The sequence below is a fragment of the Triturus cristatus genome, chromosome 12, assembly GCF_964204655.1.
Source record: "Triturus cristatus chromosome 12, aTriCri1.1, whole genome shotgun sequence".
In the NCBI taxonomy this organism is placed as follows: Eukaryota; Metazoa; Chordata; class Amphibia; order Caudata; family Salamandridae; genus Triturus; species Triturus cristatus.
The window spans coordinates 96,040,158-96,065,262 of NC_140595.1; the positions used below are offsets into that span (position 1 = coordinate 96,040,158).

The following is a 25,105-nucleotide window of genomic DNA, read 5'->3' on the forward strand; positions in this document are numbered from 1 at the left end:
TTAAGCGAAAGGAGAGTCCTAGTAGATTACTTCATATACGTTCTGAGCACTACTCCGCGCATCTAAGCAGTGAGAGTTTTGATGTTCGAGGCTAGAGTTGGCCAGCTCCTGTAATATAGAGTTTCCATGCACACTGGAGTAAAATTGCTTTGTTGAACCTGATTAAGATTGGCCTGGAGTTTAAAGGCTGCACCTGAAAGGCATTTCGTTTCATCTCATTTCCTTTGATTTACCAGAAACTTTAATTTGGTCCTGGCTTTCTGTAGATCTGTGTTAAAGCTCCTAGCTAAAGATCTTGGTTTTAGTTTGTCTTGTGGTTAGGGCTTCCTTTGCTAAATACTCTTCAGTAAATCTCTCCGGGGTGTTGAGCAACTGCATCCACAGGAACTGAATGGATTTGTTTTGAAATTCCTCATTGTTCTGATTTGATCCTGGCAGGTGGCACCACAAGTAGCAAAGACGCAGAATCCTTCATTCACTATGGGGGCTTTTCAAACAAATGCTGCTGCCTTCAGCTCAATGTCTACGCAGGGATCAACGTCTTCTGCGGCTGCTTACCCCAGCTTGGCCAGCCGTGCTGCTAACTTTGGTAAGTAAGACCACTATTGCCTTCACTCTATAGCAAGATGACACTTTATTTAACTTTGTCTTTTGCTATACATATAGACACTAGGCTGGAAAAATCTTTTCTGAACCATGCTTTCACTTATTAATAAGTTGACAGCGCAAGTGTCCAATCTACACACATCACCATAGTTACCAATCATCCAAGGCCAAGTTCTGTTGTTTTCTCGACCATTATTAGAACTTCTAAAATGTGCCATTTTGAGTAATTATCCGCATATTTACTCTGCCAATAGGCACCATGTTGTATTTCAGTGGAGGTAAGGACACATTCCCTCCAAGATCCAGGTACTGTAGTACTGGAGTTCCCCTTTGTAGGAAACTGGTATTGTGTATGGTCTACCACTAGGTGGTTATACTGTGCACAGAGTCCAGAGACTCCCCTAGAAGTGTGCAGGGCTCAATGTAAACCCAAAGTGCTCTATTAGTGGTAGTGTGGGCAAGCAGCCTCAGGCCTAACACAAAGGAGTGTAAGATATTTAGTGCACACACATTTGACCAATAACAGACACGACTCAAAAAGGAGACCCACAGCAATTTTATAAAAAAAAGTTCTGTGAGTCTTATTTTTGACTAAGATCTTCGCAAAAAGGTAGGTACATTTTTCAGTAAAAATACTTTTGTCTTTTAAAAGTCAACAGCGCAATTTTCAAACAGTTCAATGTTATCCTAGGAAGGTGAACAACAATGCGGTTTCACAGGTAAGTACCCAACTTACAGTTCCAGTCTTAAGTGTTTAAGATCAGCAGAGGGCAAGGTTCAGGTAAGCACAAAGTCTGCACCACCAGTGAGACAGGCGGCTGGGTGCAAAAGTCAAATTCGAAGATAAGCCGAATGCGTTTCAATGGAGACTGGAGGTGCCTGAAGTCATTCTGCTAGCAAGTAGGTAGATTGGTTGCAGGAGCCAGTCTTCAGGGTTTAGAGCAAGCACGGGGGGGGCACATGGCAGCACCAAACGTACACCACCTGCGGCACAGGGGCGTCCAGGTGCAGGGTGCAAATACAGCATCGGTTGACCAGTGCTTTTTGATGGAGAAACTAGGTTGGGCAAACAAGCTTCTGGTGTCGAACAAAGGAAACCAGCAACAGCAGAGGTAAGTTGAGATGTTGAGGGTCGTAGGTATGTCAGACGCGCTCCCCAAGCCCCAGGGGCTTCGGGTCCATGAGTATCCTTTGATGTTGGATTGTTCTTGCAGGTGGCAGTTAAGGGGAGCCTTTGTATTCACACTGCAGGCATCACTGTGGGGTCTAGGAGGGGTCAGCCAACGCTTGACTTGGACATAGGATCACTGGGCAACCTTTTCTGGATCGGTGGGCCCGAGGCGTCTGGTGCAGAGTGGTCATGGATTGCGGATCCAGAGGACCCTAGAGTCCTTGGTGGTGTTTTCTTTGTGGACAGAGCCGCTGTCCTCAGAAGCTTTGGTCTTCATAAGAGGTAGGCAGTCCTCCCAGGGTTTGTGGAGGTCGTTGACTGCTGGACAGGTGTTATTTTTTCACAGAATTTTCAAGGGCTGCCGACCGGCTGGTAGGCGTCTTCAGTCATCTTCCGCACAGCATCTTTTTTGTCTGTTTTCTTCTTGCGTCAGCTGGGTCTGGTTTCAGGGTCTGGGGGAGCCACCTAAATACTAGATTGGCTTTTCAAGGGAGTGTCTGGCCATGGCCACCTTACCTGGGGTGAAGACACCCTCAATTATGCCACCCTCCTGTGATAGTGGGCATAGTCCTAGCCCTGATTGGAGGAGTCCCCCCATCTTCAAGGGTTGGAGTTGGCAGCGGTGGGCACACCTTTTCTTCCTAGGTTTTCCTGCCCAAAGTGTGGGTGTAAACCTGGGGCTGTCATCTGATGCTAGTAACAGAGGCTTGGGGTTGCATGCCTTTGAAGCTTCCCTCTTGAGCACTGTGCCCTTCCTGGGGGAGGAGGTGTGACGCCTCCTCCCAGGATGATTTGTTTCTGGTCCCAGAGGCTCTCGACCCAGGGGTCTAGAAACCTGTCTGGTGGTGGCAGGCTGCCAAAAGCCAGTCTGTGACCACACCAGGGTCGGTAGGTTTTCAGGGGGCACCTCTGAGGTGCCCTCAGAGTACATGGTATAATAAATCCCACACTGGAACCAGTGTGGACTTATTGAGAGGAGTAGTTTGGTACCAAACACTCCTGGGTTTAGAAAAGCCATCATGGTGCTGGGGAACTAGAGTTTCCAGCATCACCTGGATCTTCTTTGGAGCCAGCTTCAAAAGCTTCTCTTGGACATACGAAAGTTATTAAATGAATTTCTTCTAAATTCTCAAAAAAGCGCCAAGGATGATTAAAGCTGCACAGCCCAGGTAGTCACTTCAGTGTATGTCAACAAGTTAATTTTCTTAGTGTAAACTATTGCCCACCTCTAGGTCTGCCGCTTATAGCCCATGCAATAAAGTTACACAAAACACAAAAGAAAGAGAGGCAACAGATATAAACTGTCAAATGACCAATGAAATGTTCTTGAGTCTTCAGATGATGTACAAAATTCTTTAATTGCTTATTCAAGTACACGTGCAGCCAACGCATTTTTCCCTAAACAGGGCTTCATCGGGGCACTGGTAACACCACCAGGCGGTTCTTAGGGTGTAGAGTATTTGTCCAGCATGAAAGACCCACTTCTGAGATTATAGTCTTAGATCAATCCGTCATGAACCTTCATTAAATCGGTTTAAGTTAGTATTGTAGCAGGGGTGGCATATCCAAGAGCATGATCCATTGGAAACGTCCAGTGAATGCTTGTGTAGATGTCAAGAACTCCCTCGAGTCTGAGAGACTTATTTTATACTGGTCTGAGCCGTGTTCAGCTCTCATGACATCACACCGAAAACTGAGATGAATGGACTGAAGCGTCGTCAGTCAATGAATTTCCTCTGTAGGAAGTTGGCTCTTTATATAGTGGACCAAAAAGAGGTGCATTGTGTAAAGAGTCTATGCAAAACCCAGAGGAATTAAAGAAGGCACAAATGACACCCCAAATGCTCTTTGTGGTAGTGTAGGCGATCAGTTAGGCATATCAGAGGGTAGTACTAAGCATGTATTACGCACACAACGGCAGTAAATGAGACGCTCTCAGTAAAGAAATCCGACACCAATTTTTAACAAGCATTTGCAATGCATAAGGTCTTGCATTTGCGAGAGTTTAAGCTATTGGCATTGTAAATGATAACGCCTTTTATTTATCCGTTTTGCTAACTAACACATAAATAAAAGGCATTGTTATTACCATGCCAATAGCTCAAACTTGTAAATGTGAGACCTATTCAAAGAAACGGCCGTCATTGTCCCCGGCTGCTCGGATAGTGAAAGCACGCATGACGCGCTGAATGTTGCAGGAAAGCATGTCTTGCTTGCAGTAGGAGAAACTCATTAAAGAAAATAGTGCTTACAGACTAAAAAGACGTACTGTGTAACAACCGAAGTAAAAGAGCCAGTCCTCATGGGAGGTTACAAATGAAGACAAGGTGGTACTAAGGAGGGACCAACAAGCTTATTAATGAATCAGAAGCCAGCATTTACAAAGAGCAAAGACACAAACCAATTACAAATGTGGGCAGAGCTTCTATTACATACTCCAATACAGCATTCCGCAGAGCAGCTCATGCGCTGCCCAGGCTCGACCTAAAAATAGACACCTGGTGCATTTTCTGGACCAGCAATGTTCTCCTATGGAGGAGAAACATGTATTGCATTCGGACACTTGTCAGCGACCTACCAGACTGTTCTTCTGGACTTGAGGTGAGTTTGGGGCAAGGTCCAAGGCCACACCAACAGGTCAACTTGGGGAGCTCTTGGGCGTCCGGGTGCAGGGGTGTCACAGCGTCGGGTGTCCCATTAACTTTAGTGGGAAAACGGTCCAGTTACAAAGAGGCTCCAAACAGGGACTTGGGCACCAGTCCAGGGTAACCCACAGGGGGGCTCGACCCTTGAGATCTTCGGGTATGCAGGGACACCTTTGGTCCACTTCTTGGACTGTTGGGCTCTGGTGCGGTGGTGTCTTTTGGGCTCTGGTGCGGTGGTGTCTTTTGGAGTCGAATTCCAGTGCAGGAGTCACGGTTGGAGGGGGTGTGCAGAAGGAGGCTGTAACTAGCGACTGGAAGTCCAGTCTGGGCAAGCCCAAGCGTGGGCTTAGCTTTTGTGGGTCTGGAGACCCCAGTTGGCACCATCACCTCCCTTGGAGTCGAGCACGGGTGCAGCGGTCGCAGACCCAATTCTTTTTTTTTTTCTGCAGGAGCGGCACACAGGACAGCTGGGCCACTTACGAAATGAGTCTCCCTGTCCCTGAAGTCCCTCCATGTGCAGGTCTGTCTTCCACGGAGTTGGTGTCTGGCCTGGGCACAACAAGGTTTGGCTGCTGCGAGAGTCCAGCACCCCAGGGGTTGGCACTGTGTGCCTCCAGTCGGTCCTGGCATCCCCATACTTGGAGGAAGGATGTATCTGACCTGTGGGTGCACTGATACCTCTTCCTGAGCATCTGCTGCATCTGTAGACTCTGCATGCACCAGGTCGGTGCACCAGGTCGGTGTACAAGGTCTTGCTTCTTTGGTGCCTGCAGGTGAGTAGCTCCTCTACTCCAAGGGAGATTCTTTGTCAATTTATGAAGTATTGACAGGCCTCCGGGTTTCTTGAGGTCTGCACAGCGGCAGGACGAACCAGTTGCTCCACGAGGGTCAGGTGCAGATGACAGGCTGGCAGGGTTGGCGCCAAGTCAGTAGTGCAACTCAGTTCTCTGGTCAGCAGTCTTTTTCTACTTCTTCTTTTGTGTCAAATGAAAATCTGGAATCTGGTATCAGGGGGTCCCCTAAATACTCAATTTAGGGGTGTTTAGAGGAGTGAGGGGTAGTAAGGATTAGTTACTTACCTGTAATCCTAGTTCTCATCCAGGGGTATACTCATCAAAGTCATCTATGAATAATCCCCGCCCACGTGCGGGATCCCGGAGCATATAGAAAATACATATATATGCATATGTGAAAACATATACAAGCAGCCTAAAATGTTTCAAACATGGCAATGCTGAAATTACATAGGTTTGCATTGTAGTACCCCCTAACCCATAAGGAAAAAAGGAAGCACTAAACCAATTGTCACACAACAATGCTTTATTGCCATAAAGCAAACTTGTAATTGCAGGCATTTGCCTGTAGGCTGCAGTAGAGTATCAAGAAAACAAAGAAAACGGACACCTTGCCTTTAAGGCATTAGAGTAGGGGGACCGTGCCTTTAAGACCTGCAGGAGACCCCTTGCTCCCATGATGCACCACAGGTGACAGTTAGGTCAGATTTTTTTGATGGTGCACTCACACCTGAGTAGATCTGCAATCAATAAACAATAACTTGATGAGAAATGCTTGTCCGGGGAGGTGGGTGGGTCGCTTATGACTTTGATGAGTATACCCCTGGATGAGAACTAGGATTACAGGTAAGTAACTAATCCTTCTCATCCAGGGGATACTCATCAATAGTCATAATCTATGAATAGAGTAGCAAGCCCATACCCAAAGTCTCGCGGACGAGCAATATAGCATCTAGAACATGCATTAACATCACCTTAGCATAGCAGTTATGCAAACAAATTCCAAAGAGGCCTGCCCCACCTGGGCGTCTGCCTGTGCGTCTGAATATAGGCAATAATGGCGTGTAAAGGTATGTATGGAACGCCATGTAGCCGCTTTGCAAATTTCAGACATGGGAACGTTGCGAAGGAGAGCTACAGTAGAAGCTTTCCTTCTAGTAGAGTGTGCTCTTGGTCTAACCTGTAGAACCTTGTGAGACAGTTGATAAGCTAAGGCTATACAAGAGACAATCCATCTAGAAATGGACCTCTTGGAGGCAGCCAGCCCGGTATTTGTTGGACCGTAATTAACAAAGAGCCAGTCAGACTTTCTAAGCAAATGGGTTTTGGCAAGATATAATTTCAATACCCTCCGGAGGTCTAGAGAATGTAAGGCTCTCTCCGGAGGAGTGGTTGGCTGAGGAAAGAAAGTGGGCAGCGTGATCACCTGATTAATGTGGAAATCCGAGACCACCTTGGGCAGGAAGCTCGGATGAGTACGTAGCACCACTCTATTGGTATGGAACACAGTATAAGGTTCCTTGCAGCAAAGGGCCTGAATTTCACTTACCCTGCGGGCAGAAGTGATGGCTACTAAGAAGGCAGCCTTCCAGGTCAGATGCTGTAAGGATGCCTTATGAATAGGCCCATCAACTTAGAGAGAACAATGTTGAGTTCCCAGGGAGGGGAAGGAGACCTCACTGGTGGAAATACTTTCTTAAGCCCTTCTAGGATATCTTTGACCACCGGCATCTGGAAGTATGAGGCCTGGGTAGAAGATTTTCTATAAGCTATAATAGCAGCTAAGTGGACTCTGATAGAGGTATACTTTAAACCAGACTTCGCCAAGTGCAATAAGTAGGGGAGAATAACCTGTTCTTGACCCTGGATTGGATCAAGGGCGTTATCTCTACACCAAATGTAGAACCTCTTCCACTTGAAGGCATAAGACTTCCTAGTGGAGGGCCTTTTTGCTTCTCGCAGAATGTTCATACAGTCCGCCGGATCTAAATGTCCGTACTGGATGAGTTCAGGAGCCATGCCGTCAAGCGAAGAGCGGGGAGGTTGGGATGGAACACTCTCCCCTGGCTCTTGGTCAGTAAGTTTGGCAGGCAAGGCAATCTCCGGTGTGGCACCTCTGACAGCTGGAGTAGATCCGGGTACCACATCTGGCGGGGCCACTTCGGAGCTATCAGGATCATCTGCGTTCTGGTCCTGTAGAATTTCTGTATCACCACTGGGATGAGAGGGAGAGGAGGAAAAGCGTACAGCAATGTCCGCGACCAGCTGATCAAAAGTGCGTTCCCCTGAGATCCCTGTTGGGGAAACCTGGAGGCGAAGACGGGGCATTTCTTGTTTGCCGCGTCTGCGAAAAGGTCTATGTCCGGTACTCCCCACTGCCGGAAGACCTCTTGGGCGACGTCTTCGTTGAGCATCCAGTCGTGCGCTTCGACGAAGTCTCTGCTGAGGCCGTCTGCCTGCACGTTCAGGGTCCCTGGCAGGTGAACAGCGATGATCGAAAGGCCTCTCGCCAGTAGCCATCTCCTAATGGACTGAGCTTCCAGAGATAGGACTCGTGATCTGGTGCCTCCTTGCTTGTTCAGATAGAACATAGTTGTCGTGTTGTCTGTCTGAATCTGAATGTGGCTGGTTCGGAGAGACGGGTACAAGGATTTGAGAGCCAGATGGACTGCTCGTAGCTCCAAGAAGTTAATGTGATGACTCTGTTCGGTATTGGACCAGAGACCTTGTACCTGAAGCTGGTCTATATGAGCACGCCAGCCCTGCATGGAGGCATCTGTGACCACTGACTGTGTCGGAGACGTCTGATGGAAGGGGACGCCGTGAAGCAGATGGGAGCGTTTCATCCACCATCTGATGGAGTCTTTGGCGGCTTGGTGAAGAGAGATCAGATCTTCCCAGCGACCGGACCTCTGCGACCAATGATCCTCTAATTCTTGTTGAAGAGGACGCATGTGAAGACGTGCGTTGGGTACAATGTAAATGCACGAAGCCATCGACCCCAGAAGTGACGACACTTGCCTGGCTGTGGGGAATGCAGTGTCGAGGTGCGTGGCATTTTTGAAGCATGGATAATAACCTCTCCTCCGAAGGACACACGCTTGCCTTTGCGGAGTCCAGAGAGGCGCCCATGTAATGAATCCGCTGAGTGGGGTTGAGGACCGACTTTTTGTAGTTGACCTGTAAGCCCAGCGACTGAAGCAGATTGAGGCAGAACGAGAGATGGCTCTGGAGTCGAACTCTTCAGGAGCCAGTCGTCTAGATAGGGATAGACGAATATCTTCCGTTTGCGGAGGATGGCAGCTACCACCGCCATACACTTGGAGAATGTCCGTGGGGCGGATTTGAGGCCAAACGGCAGAACTCTGTACTGGTAGTGGTGCCGAGAGATCTGAAACCTGAGGAATTTTCGATGTTTCACTGAGACGGGGATATGGAAATAGGCATCCTGTAGGTCGATGGCACACATCCAGTCTCCCTGGTGAAGATGCGTAAAGATTTGATGCAGGGCTAGCATTCTGAACTTTTCCCTTTTGACAAATCCGTTGAGCAGACGCAGATCGAGAATGGGTCTGTACTCTTTGACTACTCCTCGTTTTTGAACTAGAAAATACCGGGAGTATACTCCTTGATTTCTTTGTAGGGGAGGTACTTCCTCTATGGTGTTTTTGGAGAGGAGACTAGCTACTTCGTCCAGCAAAAGCCGATTCTGAATTTGAGGAAGGTGCTGCCTCTGTGGGGGTACTTGCGGAGGGGGGGGACTTGAACCTCAGCAAGTAGCCATGCTGTACAATATTCAGTACCCATTTGTCTCTTGTAATGGCTTCCCACTCTTCCAGGTGAAAACTGATACTTCCTCCTACCGGAGTGGCGAACGGGCGCGGAGGAAGTAAGATCTCACTGCTTGGAGGGCTGTTTGGTGGAGAACTGTTGCTGCTTTGCGTTTCCTCTACCACGACCCCTTTGTTGGAACTGGGGCCTCTGCTGTTTCTGGGAGGACCATTGGGGTGTTTGAACGTGCTGATGAAAAGCGCGCTTGTCGCCCTGACAAACGCCTCCGATATTCCTTGCGCTTTTCCAGACCAACAGCTTTAACAGTGTCCATCTCTGTTTTCATCTTGTTCATTTGGTCATCAGCGTGAGCCCCAAACAAGGATGACCCGTTAAAAGGCAGATTAAGAATCTTCTTTTGAGCATCAGGCTTGAGGCCCGTTAGCCGCAGCCAGGCTGAGCGCGGAGAGAATACGCCATGAGTAGCCATGTGCGGCGAGGTCCGAAGCATCCGCAGCCGCACTTATGATTTGATTGGCTACAAGCCCACCTTCAAGGAGAATTTCATTGAAATCCTGTCTGTCTTCCCTTGGCAGTTTATCAGCAAATCTGGAGAGGGAATCCCAAAGTGCGCGATCATAACGCCCCAGAAGGGCTGAAGCACTAGCCACCTTCATGTAGGAAGCAGAGGTGTTGCACATCTTCCTACCACACTAATCCATTTGCTTATTGTCTTTTTTCGGGGGGACAGAAGAGGAGACAGACGCAGAATGGGACTTCATGGCAGCCGCCACAATAACTGAGTCCGCTGGCGGGTCCGCTCTCAGAAATAAGGGATCCTCTGCCGGGGCCTTATATTTCTTAGCGATTCTTGAGGGCACAGAGCCTACCGTAGCCGGAGTAAGAAATGTGGCCATAGCTGGCTCCAACAGTCCTGGCACCAATGACAGCAAAGGTCTGGGTGCTGACCGGTGATGTAACGTGTCAAATATAATTGATGTGGGAGCCAGAGGGGTGTGCATCGTGATGTTTAATTTCTGCGCACCTCTGCCCAGAACGTCAGAGAAAGTAGCGATGTCGTCAATAGGAGACACTCGTGATGGAGGTGTAGAGGAAAAGGTTGGAGAATAATCCCGGACCGAGGACCTTGTGGAAGAAGACCAGGTGGGAGATCTAGTGTGTCGCCTCTTGTGGGGACGATCACTGTGATGAGCCCTGGACCGTGATCTGTGTTTAGAAGGAGATCTTGGCCTTCTGTGAGAGGACGGGCGATCCCTGGGTCGTGACCGTCGTGGAGAAGGTGACTTTGGTCTACCAGGAGGAGACTTGCTTCTACGCGGAGAAATCGTGGAGGGAGAGTACGTGAGGGAATAGTCTGAGCCCGGACTCCTGCAGTCACCTGTACCCACATTCTCCAACCAGCGAGGTGAAAGACCAAACTTCTCTGGTGTCTTAGGTGATTTCTCCGGAGAGATCTGCACGATATGAAGATCTGGAGATGATGAGCGATCTCCTGGCGATCTAGAACTGATTCTAATCCTCTCCGTGGCTACTGCAGGTCTATCCTTCGACGTTGAACGTCTCAACGTCGATGTTTGTGTCGCCATCGGTTGCTGGGAATGCCGCTCCGCCCTCGACCGCCTACGGCGTTGCGGAGACCTTGACGTCTATCTTCGTCGTCTAACTGGTGACTTCGACACCGACCTTCGTCGCCGACCTTCGCCGTCTAGATGGTGACTTTGACGTCGACCTTCGGCGGTCCGGTGTTCCATGACGTCGAGCTGAGGTTGATCTTCCCGACGTCTAATGCCTTGACGTCGATCGACACACTCGCGGTGAGACATGCGTCATCGCAGCTCTCGACGCCGACCCCCTCGAGGGCGGCGGAGAATGTCTCGACGTCGACGGAAGCCTCGACGTCAACGGGGACTGACCGGATCTCATCGGACTAACAGCCTTCGAGCCCGAAGGGCTGTGCCTCGACGCCGACTTACTTGTCTGCGGCGGAGAATCTCGACGTCTAGATGAATCTCTTGACGCAGAAGTCGTCCTGGATTTTTTAGACAGTACCTTCGGCGAATCTCCTGGAACCTTGGTCTTCCTGGGGTCAGGAGAGGTGGTATGTCGCCGTTTCTGAGGTCGTCTAGCTGAAGAAGGTGGTTTTAAGGAGGAATGGTCGCCTTCACGACGGCTTCTTTCCTTCTCCATCTGGGCATGCAGCTTAATGCACTCTCTATCGCGCAGAGTGCGCCTGGAAAACTTCTGGCAGTAGGGGCACCGGTCAGGATTGTGTGAAGTTGGCAAACGCACAATACACACAGAGTGTGGATCCGCCAGTGCCATCTTATTGTCACAGGAAGGGTATTTCCTGAATAAAGCAGGCATTCTGACTGGAAAAAAATTAAAATTCTTCAGGAAACCAGCAGAACAAGCTTTCAGGAGGCAGAAAATGTCAAATTTTCTGTAACTATCTGAATTACAAAACTTTCAGTGAAAAAACTGAAGAGCTCAAGCTCCAGGATCCTCATAGAAGGAGCTGGAAAAAAGAACTGACCTAACTGTCACCTGTGGTGCATCATGGGAGCAAGGGGTCTCCTGCAGGTCTTAAAGGCACGGTCCCCCTACTCTAATGCCTTAAAGGCAAGGTGTCAGTTTTCTTTGTTTTCTTGATACTCTACTGCAGCCTACAGGCAAATGCCTGCAATTTCAAGTTTGCTTTATGGCAATAAAGCATTGTTGTGTGACAATTGGTTTAGTGCTTCCTTTTTTCCTTATGGGTTAGGGAGTACTACAATGCAAACCTATGTAATTTCAGCATTGCCATGTTTGAAACATTTTAGGCTGCTTGTATATGTATTTTCTATATGCTCCGGGCTCCCGCACGTGGGCGGGGATTATTCATAGATTATGACTATTGATGAGTATCCCCTGGATGGGAACCAATGGGCTACTTACCCCTGGGGTCACTACACCTCCCTATATGAGCAGTTCCTGTGGGAAGTGGGCATAACTCTGTCCCAGAGTTCCTAAGTGTGTCAACACAAAGATGGCCACTTCTAAAGTCATACCCACATCAGGTGAGGCCACCTATGGGTGGTAGTAGCCTAGGGGTGGGCAAGCCTACCTAACTCGCTAATTTTCCCACCTGTCCAGGTGCCAAAGTGCTCTGGACAAAAGGACTGAGCTTCCTCTCCTGTGATGGTACCCAGATTTGCATTTCAAAGGCAGCTACTTTTTTGAAGTTTGCAAGTCTAGAAAGGCTGATGATCAGGTCATCCTTTGGAAGGGGGTGGCACACCCTCTTTCTGGACTATCTTTGTTCCTGACCTCCTGAGTGCAAAAGGTTCTCACCCTAGGATTTCGGGAACTTGCCTCGAGTGGCAGGCTGGCAGAAACTAGGCGGAAAACACACCAGAGGCTGGTAGCTTTTCTAGGGGGCACCTCTAAGGTGCCCTCTGGATGAATGTATTCATAAATCTGACACTGAAATCAGTGTGGGCCTATAAATACGAGATGTATGATACCAAACACAATATGTTTCAGTGAAGCCATTATGTAGCTGGGGAACTCGTTTTGACTAGTGCCCAGTACATACCTTAATTTGACTTCCTTGCTCAGGTGCAATATTTAGCAATAGAACTAGACATCACAGGGGCATATCTGCTCGTGCAGATATGTCCTCACATAAAATATAATGCACCCTTACTTAGGGCTCAAAGGCCTGCAGTAGGGGTGACATACATATATTAAATGCAGTGACTTTGGCATGACACACACCGGTGTCATGTCATGTTTTTACTCATGATTTGCACCATGTCACGCATCCTGCACCGGCAGTCTGTGGAATTTGTACGTGGGTCCCTAAGGGTGGCTTAAGCTATGTTGCATTCCTTTAGGGACCCTCTTTAGTACCCCTGCCCTAGGTACCAAGAATTTCATTTACTAGAAACTTACAGGGTTGCTAAAGTCCTTAGCCAATTGTAGCACAATTAGACTTTACCTTGTTTTAGGGAAGGAGCACTGGCACTGAGGTCTGGTTAGCAGGCCTTAGTGCACTGTCAAAGTCGAAAATCAGCATCTAGTATCTACAAAGGGGGCAAAAAGTGAGGGGTAACTGTAACTAAAGCCCAGTTCTCTACATCCTCCAAGGACCATTATTTCAGTCACCACTTATAAGCACAACTTTGAAGGTGGGGAGCTCACCGACAGAATACGAAAAATCATGCTTTGTGATCTGCTCATTAGATAAAACGTCATGTAGGTTGGAGGTGAAAGGTAGAGACTGAAGTAATTCTTTTCTGCTTGGGAAAGTAGTCCAAGTCCTCAGCCAATATAGTAACCTTGTTCCTTTTGCACAAACGGTGGATTATAGTTTCTTTCCATTTGTCAATCAGCTGTTTACATTTTGAGACTAGGTGATTCAGAACAATATTTGTTATGGTACATTCATATGGAGATATTCAAGAAAATCAATATTCGAGTGTCCGTTCTGGAAAGACTGCACCATGCTCTTCACGAATGGCAGATTATTGAGCTGACTCTTCTGTTGATCTTTGCGAATGGAGTCGTGTTCACCATTTTGCATCCCAACAGTATGTGAAGATTCCTTGAGGTTCTGTTCACATCTGACTTGGACAATAAATATGTGTTTTGTAGCATTTATATATAGTTTCCCACATATATGGTGGGCACTGGAGTGTATTTTCAGTTTGATGGTACCCAACATCACGGGTTGTGCGTTGTTGGCAATGTTGAAGTTGTTTTGATTCTATGGTGGATCTGTTTTGATGATGTGCTTGAGTGACTGTTTAAGTGCTTTTATCTTTGGCCCAGCGCATAGCGTTCTAATGGAGGAAGACGAGAGAGATAAGCACACAAAAAATAATTGTAGTTGAGACAGACTTGCAGGCAGCCCCAGAGCACCCCTCTTGCAAGAGGGGCAGCGGAGTGCTGGGTGCATGACCATCAAAAAACATGGGAGGAGTTAATCGAAGAAGCAATTGATAGGATACTTTCAACACCATCAAACAATAAATCAGCTAACTCTACATTACCCTTATGTCTTCACTGCCCCTGGCTTACTCAATACACTTTTACACCAACTCTCCCATTTCAAAGCACTTGCCTTAAAGTCAAGACGTCTAATAAATTGAGATGATCCTGAGTCTTATTCTGGTTGAAACTACTTTTGTATTCTGACCTGATGCTGCTCCCTAACTTCTTCAGCAGACTTTCTAAAGTTCCGAGGTTTATAATTTAGCATACATGCTTGCAAGAAACCAATGTACGCATAGGTGCACGATGAAAAGATCATCGGTATATACACATTTGGTTTTGCTTTTTTTCTATTTGTTTTGGAACATCACCTTAACACTTTGTAGAGTTCTTCTGATGTTTTAACTTCATTTTATTCGTAGCTCATACAGGATTACTATTAGACTAGTGTGAACTTCCTCCCAGCTATTCCCACCTATCTTAATAGACCTAGAGGTGTTTTATTCGAAAATTAGACTGCTAGGAGACTCCTTTAAGGACTCTACCTTTTAGAATCTTCAATGGAAGTTGTTGCTTTAACACTTGGATCTTAACTTGGTCCTTGCTTCTTTAAGCAGATGTTGTGATGTTGACCTCCTTATCATGCAAACAGGTTTTCCTGCTATTACTTTTGAAAGAAAACTTGATGAGTTTAGCGCTCTTTCTTCAAAAAGTCCATATTTTGTTTTCCTTTAAGAAAAAAGGATATTATAAGCAGTCCGGTTTTTTCCCCTAAAACGTTGGTGGAATTTAATTTTAACCCCCCCAAAAATATTCTTCAGCTCCTTCAAACAAGCCTTCATGTTCCTCTGAGGCGCCGCCGCACAGCTTGGGTGTTTCCATTCCATTTATGGAAGTCTTGAGTAGCTTCTCATTACGTACAGTGGTCTCACTCAAAGCAGCGAAACACTCAACTGGAAGGTGACTAGCTTGTGGATATACAAATAGCGTAACAGGGAAGGGTTTTCTCAAATATTTTGGGCTTCTTAAACCAGTTTCCAGACAGGTTGTATGGATGTAGAGTTAATTTGATAGAGTAAGGAAAAATGGCCTTTGAGGATTCCACTACTGTGTACTTTCTTGTCATCCTACAAAACACCCACCCATCTATCCCACTTCGAACATGTGACAAACTCTAACTCTGCATCACAAAAAATGGAATCGGCTTGGATGATTGGTGATGTGTGTATAGGGATTTTGCCCTGAATGTGAGGTTGGAACACTCAAGCTTAGATCCATCGTTAAAATTTAAAGTGACAGAATTTTTTGTCGCATATTTTCCATTCCAGGTTTGAATGTGGACATTGCAAAATAATTGTGAATGAGCTGCAGCTAGATTTGATAGTAAGTGAATGAACATGAAGTTAATGTTTACTTTTTCTTTGTTCAACTTCCTATCTCAGCAATTGAGAGGACACAGGGCACAGCTCAGTTTCAAACCCAGTCATCAGAAGGGCTACCAGTTTGGTCTCAGTGGCAGTCGCAGCAGCAAGGAAGCAGTGCAACAGAGCACCATGGGCAGCAACCCGGGCAGCCAGAGGGCTTTCCGGTAAGTTCAGCTATTTGTCACTGCTTTTTCTGAGATTCTTTGCATTAATATAGATGAAGAATGTCCATCTTTAGGCACTCTGGCATCCACAACTTAAGATTGCTGTATGTTTAGGCTGTGACCAGGTGAGAACAGCAGTGAAACACAAAGCACAGGTGGTCTACTTTGGCTGACTGTGTCATATCCTGTAACTAGTTCTAAGGTTTCTGATTGTTAACTGACTCACCACTTGTTCTCTCTTTTAACCATCAGTTTGTTCTACTTTGCACAAATCCAGTTTCATCTGACTTATCAGAGTGCAGATAGCTGTTTGTTCAGCCCACAAGCTTGTTGCCCTGTTAAGGATTCTCTTACCCTTAATTTCCCAACTCATCCTGTCAGCAGTAACCGCATCCAACTCATTCGGCCATGCATTAATCGCCAACGGGTCCCATTGAATAGTAATCCCCAACAGTTCTAACTGCAATAATGTACACCCACCTCTTTCAAACTTACATTAACCGCCAACTCTTCAGACTACAATAGCCTTCATCTCAGCCAACTGCATTAATCTCCACAGTATCTGACCACATTAACCAACAAATCATTACAATGTTGTAGTTAGCCCCAAATTATCAAAACTTCTAGTACCCCTCAGATCATCCAGCTGTGCTTTAACCAATCCACATAAAGGTAGTTAACCTCTCCTGCTGTTGAACAACCCCCAGAACTTCCAGCTGTTATGACCAATGATTTATCATATTTCAATTAAAAAAAAAAAAGTTAATCTGAGCACAACGATTTATCTCATGCATAGTGACCATGTGTTATGCCCAAGACTTTGCCTTTATAATTGTGCTCTGAGTTTACGTTCCCTTGTATTTGTTAAATATGTGTATATCGGTGCCTGGCTAAAGGAATATCCCTTTCTCAAATGCTATCTGATATCCTTTTTTTGCCACTATGATTATTTTTTTACACTAAGCAATCATTTATTCCGTTGGAGCTCAGTTTGCATTTTTGCAAAGTTGTGGCTTATTTTCTTTTTACAATTCAATGTGTGATTATTGGATACTTTACATAAGTGTACAACTGCTCTCCTGACTTGTGGGTTGCCATGGTTGATTGTCTGCAACATGAAATCATTGTCATGGTTAAAAGTAAAAGCCTGCATATACTGGCCAATAATGGAAGGTGTGCTGGCCGTAGTGACTGTTGAGAATACTGTTTTGCTGTTCCCCAGCACTAAAATCATAGCATGAGAGGATTAGAATTTTTATTTATTTGAATTTTATTTGAAAGGTGTTATATAGGGCTGGCTACACCCGGAGGTATGAGAGCACTTTACAAGAGCAGGAGGAGTCAACAAAAACGGGAACATTTTTGGGGTTCCTGTGAGGATGGCATTGCCGTAATCAAGTTTGGAGTGTACTAATGATTGTACTACACATTTGAAGTCGTCTCGGGGGATGAAGGTTTGATTTTCTTTGAGGTGTCTGAGAGTGAAGTGCTCCTTTGGACGAGTTATTAATATGGTCCTTCAGTGCCAAGTTATTGTCAAGAATGAAACCTAGGGATTTCGCTGAGTTGGATGAGGTGAGCGGACAGTTGAGGGTGCTGAGTTCGGAGATCTAGCCTTGGATGGGGAGGTGGTTATTTTTGGGAGAAAAAAAGAGTAATTTCCGTTTTGTTAGGGCTCAGTTTGAGATGGTTAGAGTAAAACCAAGATTGAATCTTGCTCAGGGTCTTATTTAAATGTAGGAAATCAGTATAGGATCTGATCTTATAGCAGAGTTGGGTGTCATCGGTTTAGAGGTGATAGCTGGTCCCGGCTTTTTTCAGAATGAGATTGAGGGGTTCCATAAAGAGGTTGAAGGGGGGGAGAATTGATCTCTGGGGGACGCCTAGGGAGACGGGTGGGATTGGAAAGGCATGAGTTGATTTTTATTTGTTGTGTTCTGTGTTGGTGGTATGAGGTGAACCATTTCAGAACCAAACCATTTAGGCCAGAGCGAGTTTTAAGCGATTCTACTAAGGAAGAGTGATTGACTGTATCAAATACAGCAGAGAGGTCAAGGAGAATGAGAAGGCAGGCCTCTCCCTTGTCCAGGGAGTAGTGAATGTCATCAGCAATGTTCAGCATGGCTGTTTCAGTGCTACAGACTTTCCTGAAACCAGATTGGAAGGAATCAAGTAAGTAGAATTTACCTATGTGGTTGTCCAGTTGGAATAGAGGACATTTCTCAAGGGTTTTAGCGAAAAGGGGGGGGTTGGAGATGGGACAGAGGTTGTTAAGATCGTTCGGGTCAGCTTTAAGGTTTTTAAGAATGGGCGTGATTTGCCCGAGTTGGGGGGAGTCTGGGACGCAGCCAGTGGCAAAGGAGGTGTTAATGATTTTTGTCCAACATGGGGCAATGATGTGGTTAAGGATATGTACTAGGCTAGAAGGGAGTGCATCTTTGGTGTGCGAGGTCGGCTTTAATTTCGCAATGATGTTACAGATTTCAAGCTCAGTCACAGGATAGAAATTAGACCAGGAGGCGTTATTTTTCCTTTGTGAGTTGGAGAGGATGTCACCAGAGATATTTGGAGTGGGTAGGTGAGTGGGAGGATTAGGCAGGGGGAACGGTGCAGAAAAGTGGAGGTATATCTGTGGAAATTAGGGGGCAGGGGAGGGCCAGCCTTCGAGGGAAGGATTGATCAATTTTAGCAATTTTTTCCGAGAAGTTGGCAATTTCCTCACATCTTTCGATTGAGGCTGTCAGCACTGGGGTTGGGGGTTGGGTGGGGGGGGGGGGGGGGGGGGGGTTACAGGTGAGGACAGTTTTCTGACAATGTTAGAGTTCTCCGGGCCTGTTTTTGGCACGATCAAGTTGTGAACGAAGGAAAGATGCTTTTTCATTAAAAATGTGTTTTTTGTAAGTTGATCTTGCAGATCTAAGGAGGGCAAGATGGGAGGGCGAGGGGTGTTGTCTCCATGTTCTTTCAGCTAGCCTAAGTTGTCTTATTTCATTATGAGATCGGGATTGAACCAAGGATTGGATTGGATTCTTCTTTGTTTTAGTTTGAGTGGAGCAACTTGATCCAGGACATCACTAATGGCCTTATTGAAATGTTCAGTGAGCTTGTTGGCGTTATGGGAGAGAGTGAGGCGTTGTAGTTGGGCTTGGAGTTTGGACACCAGTTCACTAGGGGTATTTGTTTAAAGCTTCTTGTCAACATCTTGGGTTTGTTATTAACTAGTTTGGGGAGAAGGGCACTGGTTGAAATGTTGAACAGAATGAGATGGTGGTCAGACCAGTCGATGGGGATGATATTGGTAAGGGAGACCAGGTCAGAGTTAGTTGATTTTGTCGAGTGTGGCCCCTTTGATATGGGTAGGATAGTTGCTTAAGGTTATTCAACTCAAGAAGTTTAGTGAGTCGCTTAACTGTAGGATCATCGGCATTATTCCAATGGATGTTGAAATCTCTTAAGGACAGATTTTTAGAGGCAGAAAGGGAGAAGTGGGGTCAGATAATTCTTCAGCAAAGAGGAAGGACTCATCCGGCGGGTGGTAAATGTTATGTAGTCTAATTGGAGGAGAGCCTTTGACTGAGAGTTCAACGCCAAGGTATTCGAATGTCAGGTGATCAGCGTTCTTCAGAAGGGAGAGTTGCAACTCTGTTTTATGGATTAGGGCTTGTCCACCCCCTTTTCTGTCAAGTCTGTCCTGTCTAATGACGGAGTAGCCAAGGGGGTTGAGTAGATTGAGAATAGCTGTCGAGTGGTCATTGAGCCAAGTTTCGGTGAGGAAGGCAATGTCAATAGCCTCACTGAGAATGGTTTCTGAAATCTCGATAGCATGAAGAACAGCTGATCTGCAGTTAACAAGCATGCAAGAGAGGGGATTAGGGTTATCCTTAGCAGGTTTAAGGGAGTGGATGGTTGAGAGTTGTGCAGGAGGTCTAGGTGAGAGGGGAGTGGAAGGGACACGGTTGACGCCGACATGGACTGCGATGGTGGAGTAAGGGAGGTGCTCCGTCAGCAGAGGCTTGGGGAGATAGGAATTGCACAGGTCATTTAGGGCAGACGTGGAGAGGGAGCACACAACACGTCGAGGCCTGGGAGCCCGTCTGCAAAGGGGTATGGTCTGCCATCGGGCATGTTGGGTGAAGAGACGAGAGCAAGAGAGACAAGTATCTGATAATTTGGGGCAAACCTTGGCGTTAAGGATGGAGAGATCTCCTCTGAGCCGAGTTAGTTCAGTAGCCATAGCATTGACTATACTTCTAATGCTGTTGAGTGACTGTGCAATAAAGTTGGGGGGGGGAGACCCACAGAAAAGGGGTCACTGTTGACAGGGAAAAGCAAACCATCGAAGTGAGGGTGAGCAAGGACGGGGGAGGGAGTCACAACGGTATTAGGACAAGTATTGAATAGATTCTACAAGGGGTGATTCAGGACAGTCAAACAATCAGGTGATGCGGAGGATGAGAGAGAGGGGGAAGATTAGAGGAAAGAACTACATCATATTGCTTAAGAAGGATGTCATTAGGAGTTGGAGGATTGGACATGATGGAGAGAGAGAGGACTGAGTCCCAAGGAGAGGCAGGGGTGGGGGGGGGGGGGGAGAGAGTTGGCAGGAGAATCTGGTAAGATGGTAGGGACAGGGGAGGGATCGAAGGAGAGCGATTAAACAGACTTGCAAGAGCGAGGGCCGGCAGTCTTCCGCAGAGGAGTGGGGACCCGTTAGAAATTATAGTTGCAAACTGGAAGGGAGGGCCTGCACTGGGGTGGTGTGTGGAGAAACATGGGAGCAGGGCAATTGGGTTGCTGAGGGATTAAGGTCCAGTAGAGAGAGTTGGTAGGACATAGTACTGAAATAGCTGTCAAAAGTGTTGAGGTGGTGATCAAATGCTTGGCTAAGAATATTACCCGTTCTGAATATAGATATATCAATTTCCCCATTGACGGAGAGGGAGGGGGTAGTCGACAGTTTAAATCTATACGGGATTTATACGGGATTTTGGCAGATTTAGTGATAGGAAGGTGGCGAAGGGAAGTGTTTTTCCATTTTGTGGGGCGTTTGGTGTCGAAAATAAAGTCCGATTTCACTGGACATGACAGGCTGTGGTAGGTATCAACTATTAACATTTCAGGGTGAAGTTTCAATAATTTGTGTTTGAAATTTTTCTTAGCGTTCATAGAAATATTAGGGGGATACAAGATGTTCCACAAGTTTGGGCCAGGTCTTTAGAGACCTGGATCCGGGGGATTGAGAGGGGGCTTGGGTGAAGACATGGTAAGAAGCACAGTAGGAATAGAGGCAGTCAAGGCTAGGGAGGGAAGATTGGAATAGTACTGTATAGTGAGGGATTGAGGTTAGAAAGTAATTTTTGGAGTGGTGAGTATCAACACGGTAAAAATGGGAGAGATGGAAAGTCAAAATAATAAAAACATCCACAATAGAAGAACATCAGAATGGAGGCAGTCCGGGATAAGGAGGGAATGATTAGAACAGTGCTCTATACGGAGAGAATTCTGGATAGAAATAATTTTCGAAATGGGGATTATCAAAATGGAAGGGAGGCTGGAAGGGAATGTAAAAAAAAATAAAAACATCCACAGGAGTAGAGTAGAACAGAACATCCGCGTTGTAAACAAGAATAACACGATACGAAAAAGGAGTTTTTAGAAAAGTGGTGTACAGTGAGAAATTCAGGTTTAGGCAGATAATCAAGGAGGGCATCAATACAGAGAAAAGCCTGGAAAAGGCCCAAAACTCAACAACAGCAACCTAAACGACATCAAAACAAAAGAATATAGACGACAAAATTTGAAAAGGAGGTAGACCCAGAGTAATGGGCAAAATAGGCAATGGCATAATACTCAAAAACAAGAACATCAATAAAGATGTCAGAATTTGAAATGGAGGTCAATCACAACAAGTAGTGACAAAAAAATAAACAAATAAAGAAAAAACTGCAACAAGTAGTGACAACAAACCTCAAGCAAAACATACATCAAAATTAGTGAAGGGGTCTATTCAGTAGCCAATTGTGATTGAAGGAAGGTTTTGTTTTTAGTTTTTTCCTCCTTCCCATTTTCCCCTTTTTTTTCTTATTCCAGTGAAACTATGCAGAATTATATTCAAATAACAAGGCATTCCTACCTCAGATTCCGCAGAGATCAGGGCAAGTCAGTGAGGGATTCTAGACTTCTTATTGAGAAAACACTAGTGCTATTGGAGAGTGAGAGGCACATAAAATAGAGGGACGGCAGAGTCCCAAAGGAAAGTGCATCATCATTAAGGGCAAAGCCTAGGGCTAAGAGTGAAGGGGAAGGGTTTTAGAGAAGTAATAGAAGAGAAGGATAATTGTTGTTTTGAGAAGGGTGAATATTAAGTTTTTGATTGTCGCTGATTTGGGGGTTAAATTCGGGATGAGAGATGGTACCCTTCAACCCAGTGGAAACTGAGTATGGTGGTTGTCAACTGTTAGATGCACTCCGTTAAAAAGAGAAGGATTATGCCCTGGGAACCTCAGTACCATATACTCTGGACTTATAAGGGTACACCAGTAGCCAATCTGGGATGTACCCAAGTACTCACTATAACCAATTTAGGGGAGAAAGCACGGAGACTGGGGTCCTGATTAGCAGGATCCCGTTCAGACTAGTCAGAAACAGCTTAGCACCAGGCAAAAAGTGGGGGTAACCATAAAAGCAGATCCTACTTTCCTACAAAAGTGGTCTGATTGTTTCACAATTGGCTAAGGGCTTTGGCACTCCTGTAAGTCCCTAGCAAATGGTACTCCAGGTATCTAATGTATGCAAGTCCCCCTAATAGCAGGTCTTTGAGCCCTAAGGCAGGGTGCATCCTGTTTTATGTGAGGAGAGGACAGAACTGCTCATGCATATATGTCCCTGTGTCTAGTTCTATTACTAGATATTGCAAGTAATCAGGGAAGCCATTTTAAAAGCACGTGCTGGACACTGGTGAATACGAATTTCCCGCGTCATGATGGTTTCACTGAAAATAGGAATGTTTGGTATTAAACATCTCATATTAATAAACCCACAATGTTAAATGTATTAATACAAGCATCAAGAGGGTGCCTTGGAGGTCCCCCCTGAAAACATACCAGCAACTCGTGTGCTGACTGGTTCGCACCAGCCTGCCGCCAGAGACACATTTTTGACCCCTAAGGATGAGGGCCTCAGCTCTCAGGAGGTTAGAAACAAAGCCTGCTTGAGTAGAGGGTGTTTACCCTTCATCAGGATTACCTGCTGATCAGCATTCCAAGGCAACTTAGGGATTCTTGGACCGGGTTATGCCCACTTCCCACAGAAAGTGGTCATATAGGAGGCGTAATGACCCCGGGGGTTAGTAGCTCATTGACTACTAGTCTTCACTCCCTTAAATTGAGTATTTAGGGAACCCCCAATACCAGATCTTCACATTTTGTTGGACACAAAAGGAGTGGAAGAAGACGGTTGACCTGAAATCAGATTCCTGATGATCTAAGAAGAGCCGGACACTACAGCTTTGCAGCAGCAGCGAAGGCTACAGACACCAACTGCCTATCTTCAGCCCTCAACATTCCTGCGCCAAAAGACAAGCCGTTCTGCAGCCCAGCGACCTCCAAAGCCTTGCGAGGGCTGTCTGGTTTCGACCAAGATCAAGATCTCCCGTGGACAGTGGACCTGTCCAGAAGAAACCAAAGAACGACCTCTGCCCTGCAGAACCGCAAAACCACCGCCGAACCCACCTTTTTATCCGATGCCCACGACCCAAGTCCAAATGACCCACCGGTCCTTTGAAGGTTTCCCAACGCTTCTGAGCAAGAGTTCACCATGGATTGACCCTTGCCGGACTTCATCTCGATGCCTGCAACCTCATCTTGAAGTCTCCCCTGACCGCGAACTGCCCAGTAAGACTTTTCCGACGCCCTAGGACACCCCTGCACCTGAAGCCTCTGGGCCATGGAAAGAATGAGCAATGGTATCTCTATGTCCCCTAGCATCTCTGCGTACCTGGGCAGCAGTGGGGTTTCTTTGTCCGGCCTCCTGGCCTGAGCCTGCAGACTTTCTTCAAGACAGATCTCCCTCATTGAATTGCATTGGTCGCCCGACGTTCTGTTTGCACTCTGCACCAGGCCGCCCCTGTGCAGCTGAGGGTGCAAGTTTGGTGCTGCCTTATGGTCCCCCCCGTACCTTACCTTAACTCAAGGAGATTGACCCCCGACACCCCTTTACTCTCCTTTTGGCAGTGTGACTTTGACTACCCGTCTCCATTGATTAACATAGGGCATCTGACCCCAGTGCCACTGGTGGTGCAGTATTGGTGCTGATTTGACCCCAGAAACTAGAGACTGAATTTGTAAGTCGAGTACTTACCTGCAAAACTGCATTCTTGTTTTCCTCCTGTAGGAAGTTGGCTCTGTATATGCTATACCAAAGTAAGGTATAATATGCCCAGTGGGTCCCAAGAGGTATAAGAGGGTAGCGTTAAGCATTTGTTGTACACACTCAGGCAAGAAATGATGTCACACACTCAAAGATTTCATCCAGACCACATGTTTGTTTAAAAAGTTATTTTGTTGTTTTATTTCTAGAACCAGTATTGACTTAGTAGCAGGTAAGTTAAACTCTTCATACAATGTTACTTTTCAAAAGACAGTGGATACTGGTTTGGTAGGAACATTTAGATTACTTTTGCAGTTGAGAAAACGATTGGTAAACTTGAAAATGACTTCGAGATTACTTTTCTACTTTGGCATGAACCACGCTCCTAACACAGTTTAAGCAACACAGGACATTGAGAAACGGGTTAACTCGTGTAAAGGCACCAAGTTACTTTTTGTTGCAGTACAAGACAGTTCAACACACAAGAATTTTCAGAGAAAACCCACCATTCAGTCCTATGCAAAAAAACGAAATGTTAAGTTTAAAAGGAAAGTAAACTGATTCGGGGTTTGAGTTTTGAAGGGTAGAACCAAGGTTCAGGTTGGTACTCAAGGGGCACCACCAGCAGCACTAGGGTGGCAGGGTGCAAAGTGCCAATGTTAGCCAACTGGACTAGGGGGCACCTCCATTGGGGTTTGCTCACAAGCAGGCCACTTGGTCTTGGAAGACCAGCTCCTGGGGTCAAGGTAAGGGCAAAATGGGCCCCAGGTTGGCTCCAAGTCTACACCACCAGCGGTGCAGGGGTGGCCGGGTGCAGGGTGCGCAGGAGGTGTCGGGAGCCCAATCCTTTCCTAAGGAGGTTGTCAGTCACGGAGTAGGACTGCAGGCTGGAGTCAGAAGACTGGATGAAGGAGTCCAATGACTGGAGGATGAAGTTGAAGATTTGCGGGATGCCAGGACACCATCGTTTGGACACCTCCGGTCTCGGGAGCTGTGGGTACAGGGCTGTCTTTTCATATCGGGTTATTCTCACCAGTTCCGGTCGCGGGGACCCTTCAGGATGAGGCTGCAGGCGTCGAGGAGAAGGTCGGTGGAGGTCACCCGGCGCTGAAACACAGGTCAGGATCGCTGGGGGGACCTCTCTGGGGTGTTGGGCCACTTGGACTTG

The 25,105-nt window shown here is 46.5% G+C and overlaps 1 protein-coding gene across 2 annotated transcripts in view; it reads left to right on the forward strand.

The window, feature by feature from the left end:
* Positions 1-25,105, forward strand: part of ARNT (aryl hydrocarbon receptor nuclear translocator) — a 124,729-nt gene that overhangs the window by 85,099 nt on the left and 14,525 nt on the right. For both annotated transcript variants that reach the window (XM_085638857.1, XM_085638858.1), the window contains exons 19-20: positions 439-589; positions 15,425-15,570. In XM_085638857.1, the coding sequence (XP_085494983.1) occupies positions 439-589; positions 15,425-15,570 (297 nt within the window). The remainder of the gene's footprint in view (positions 1-438; positions 590-15,424; positions 15,571-25,105) is intronic.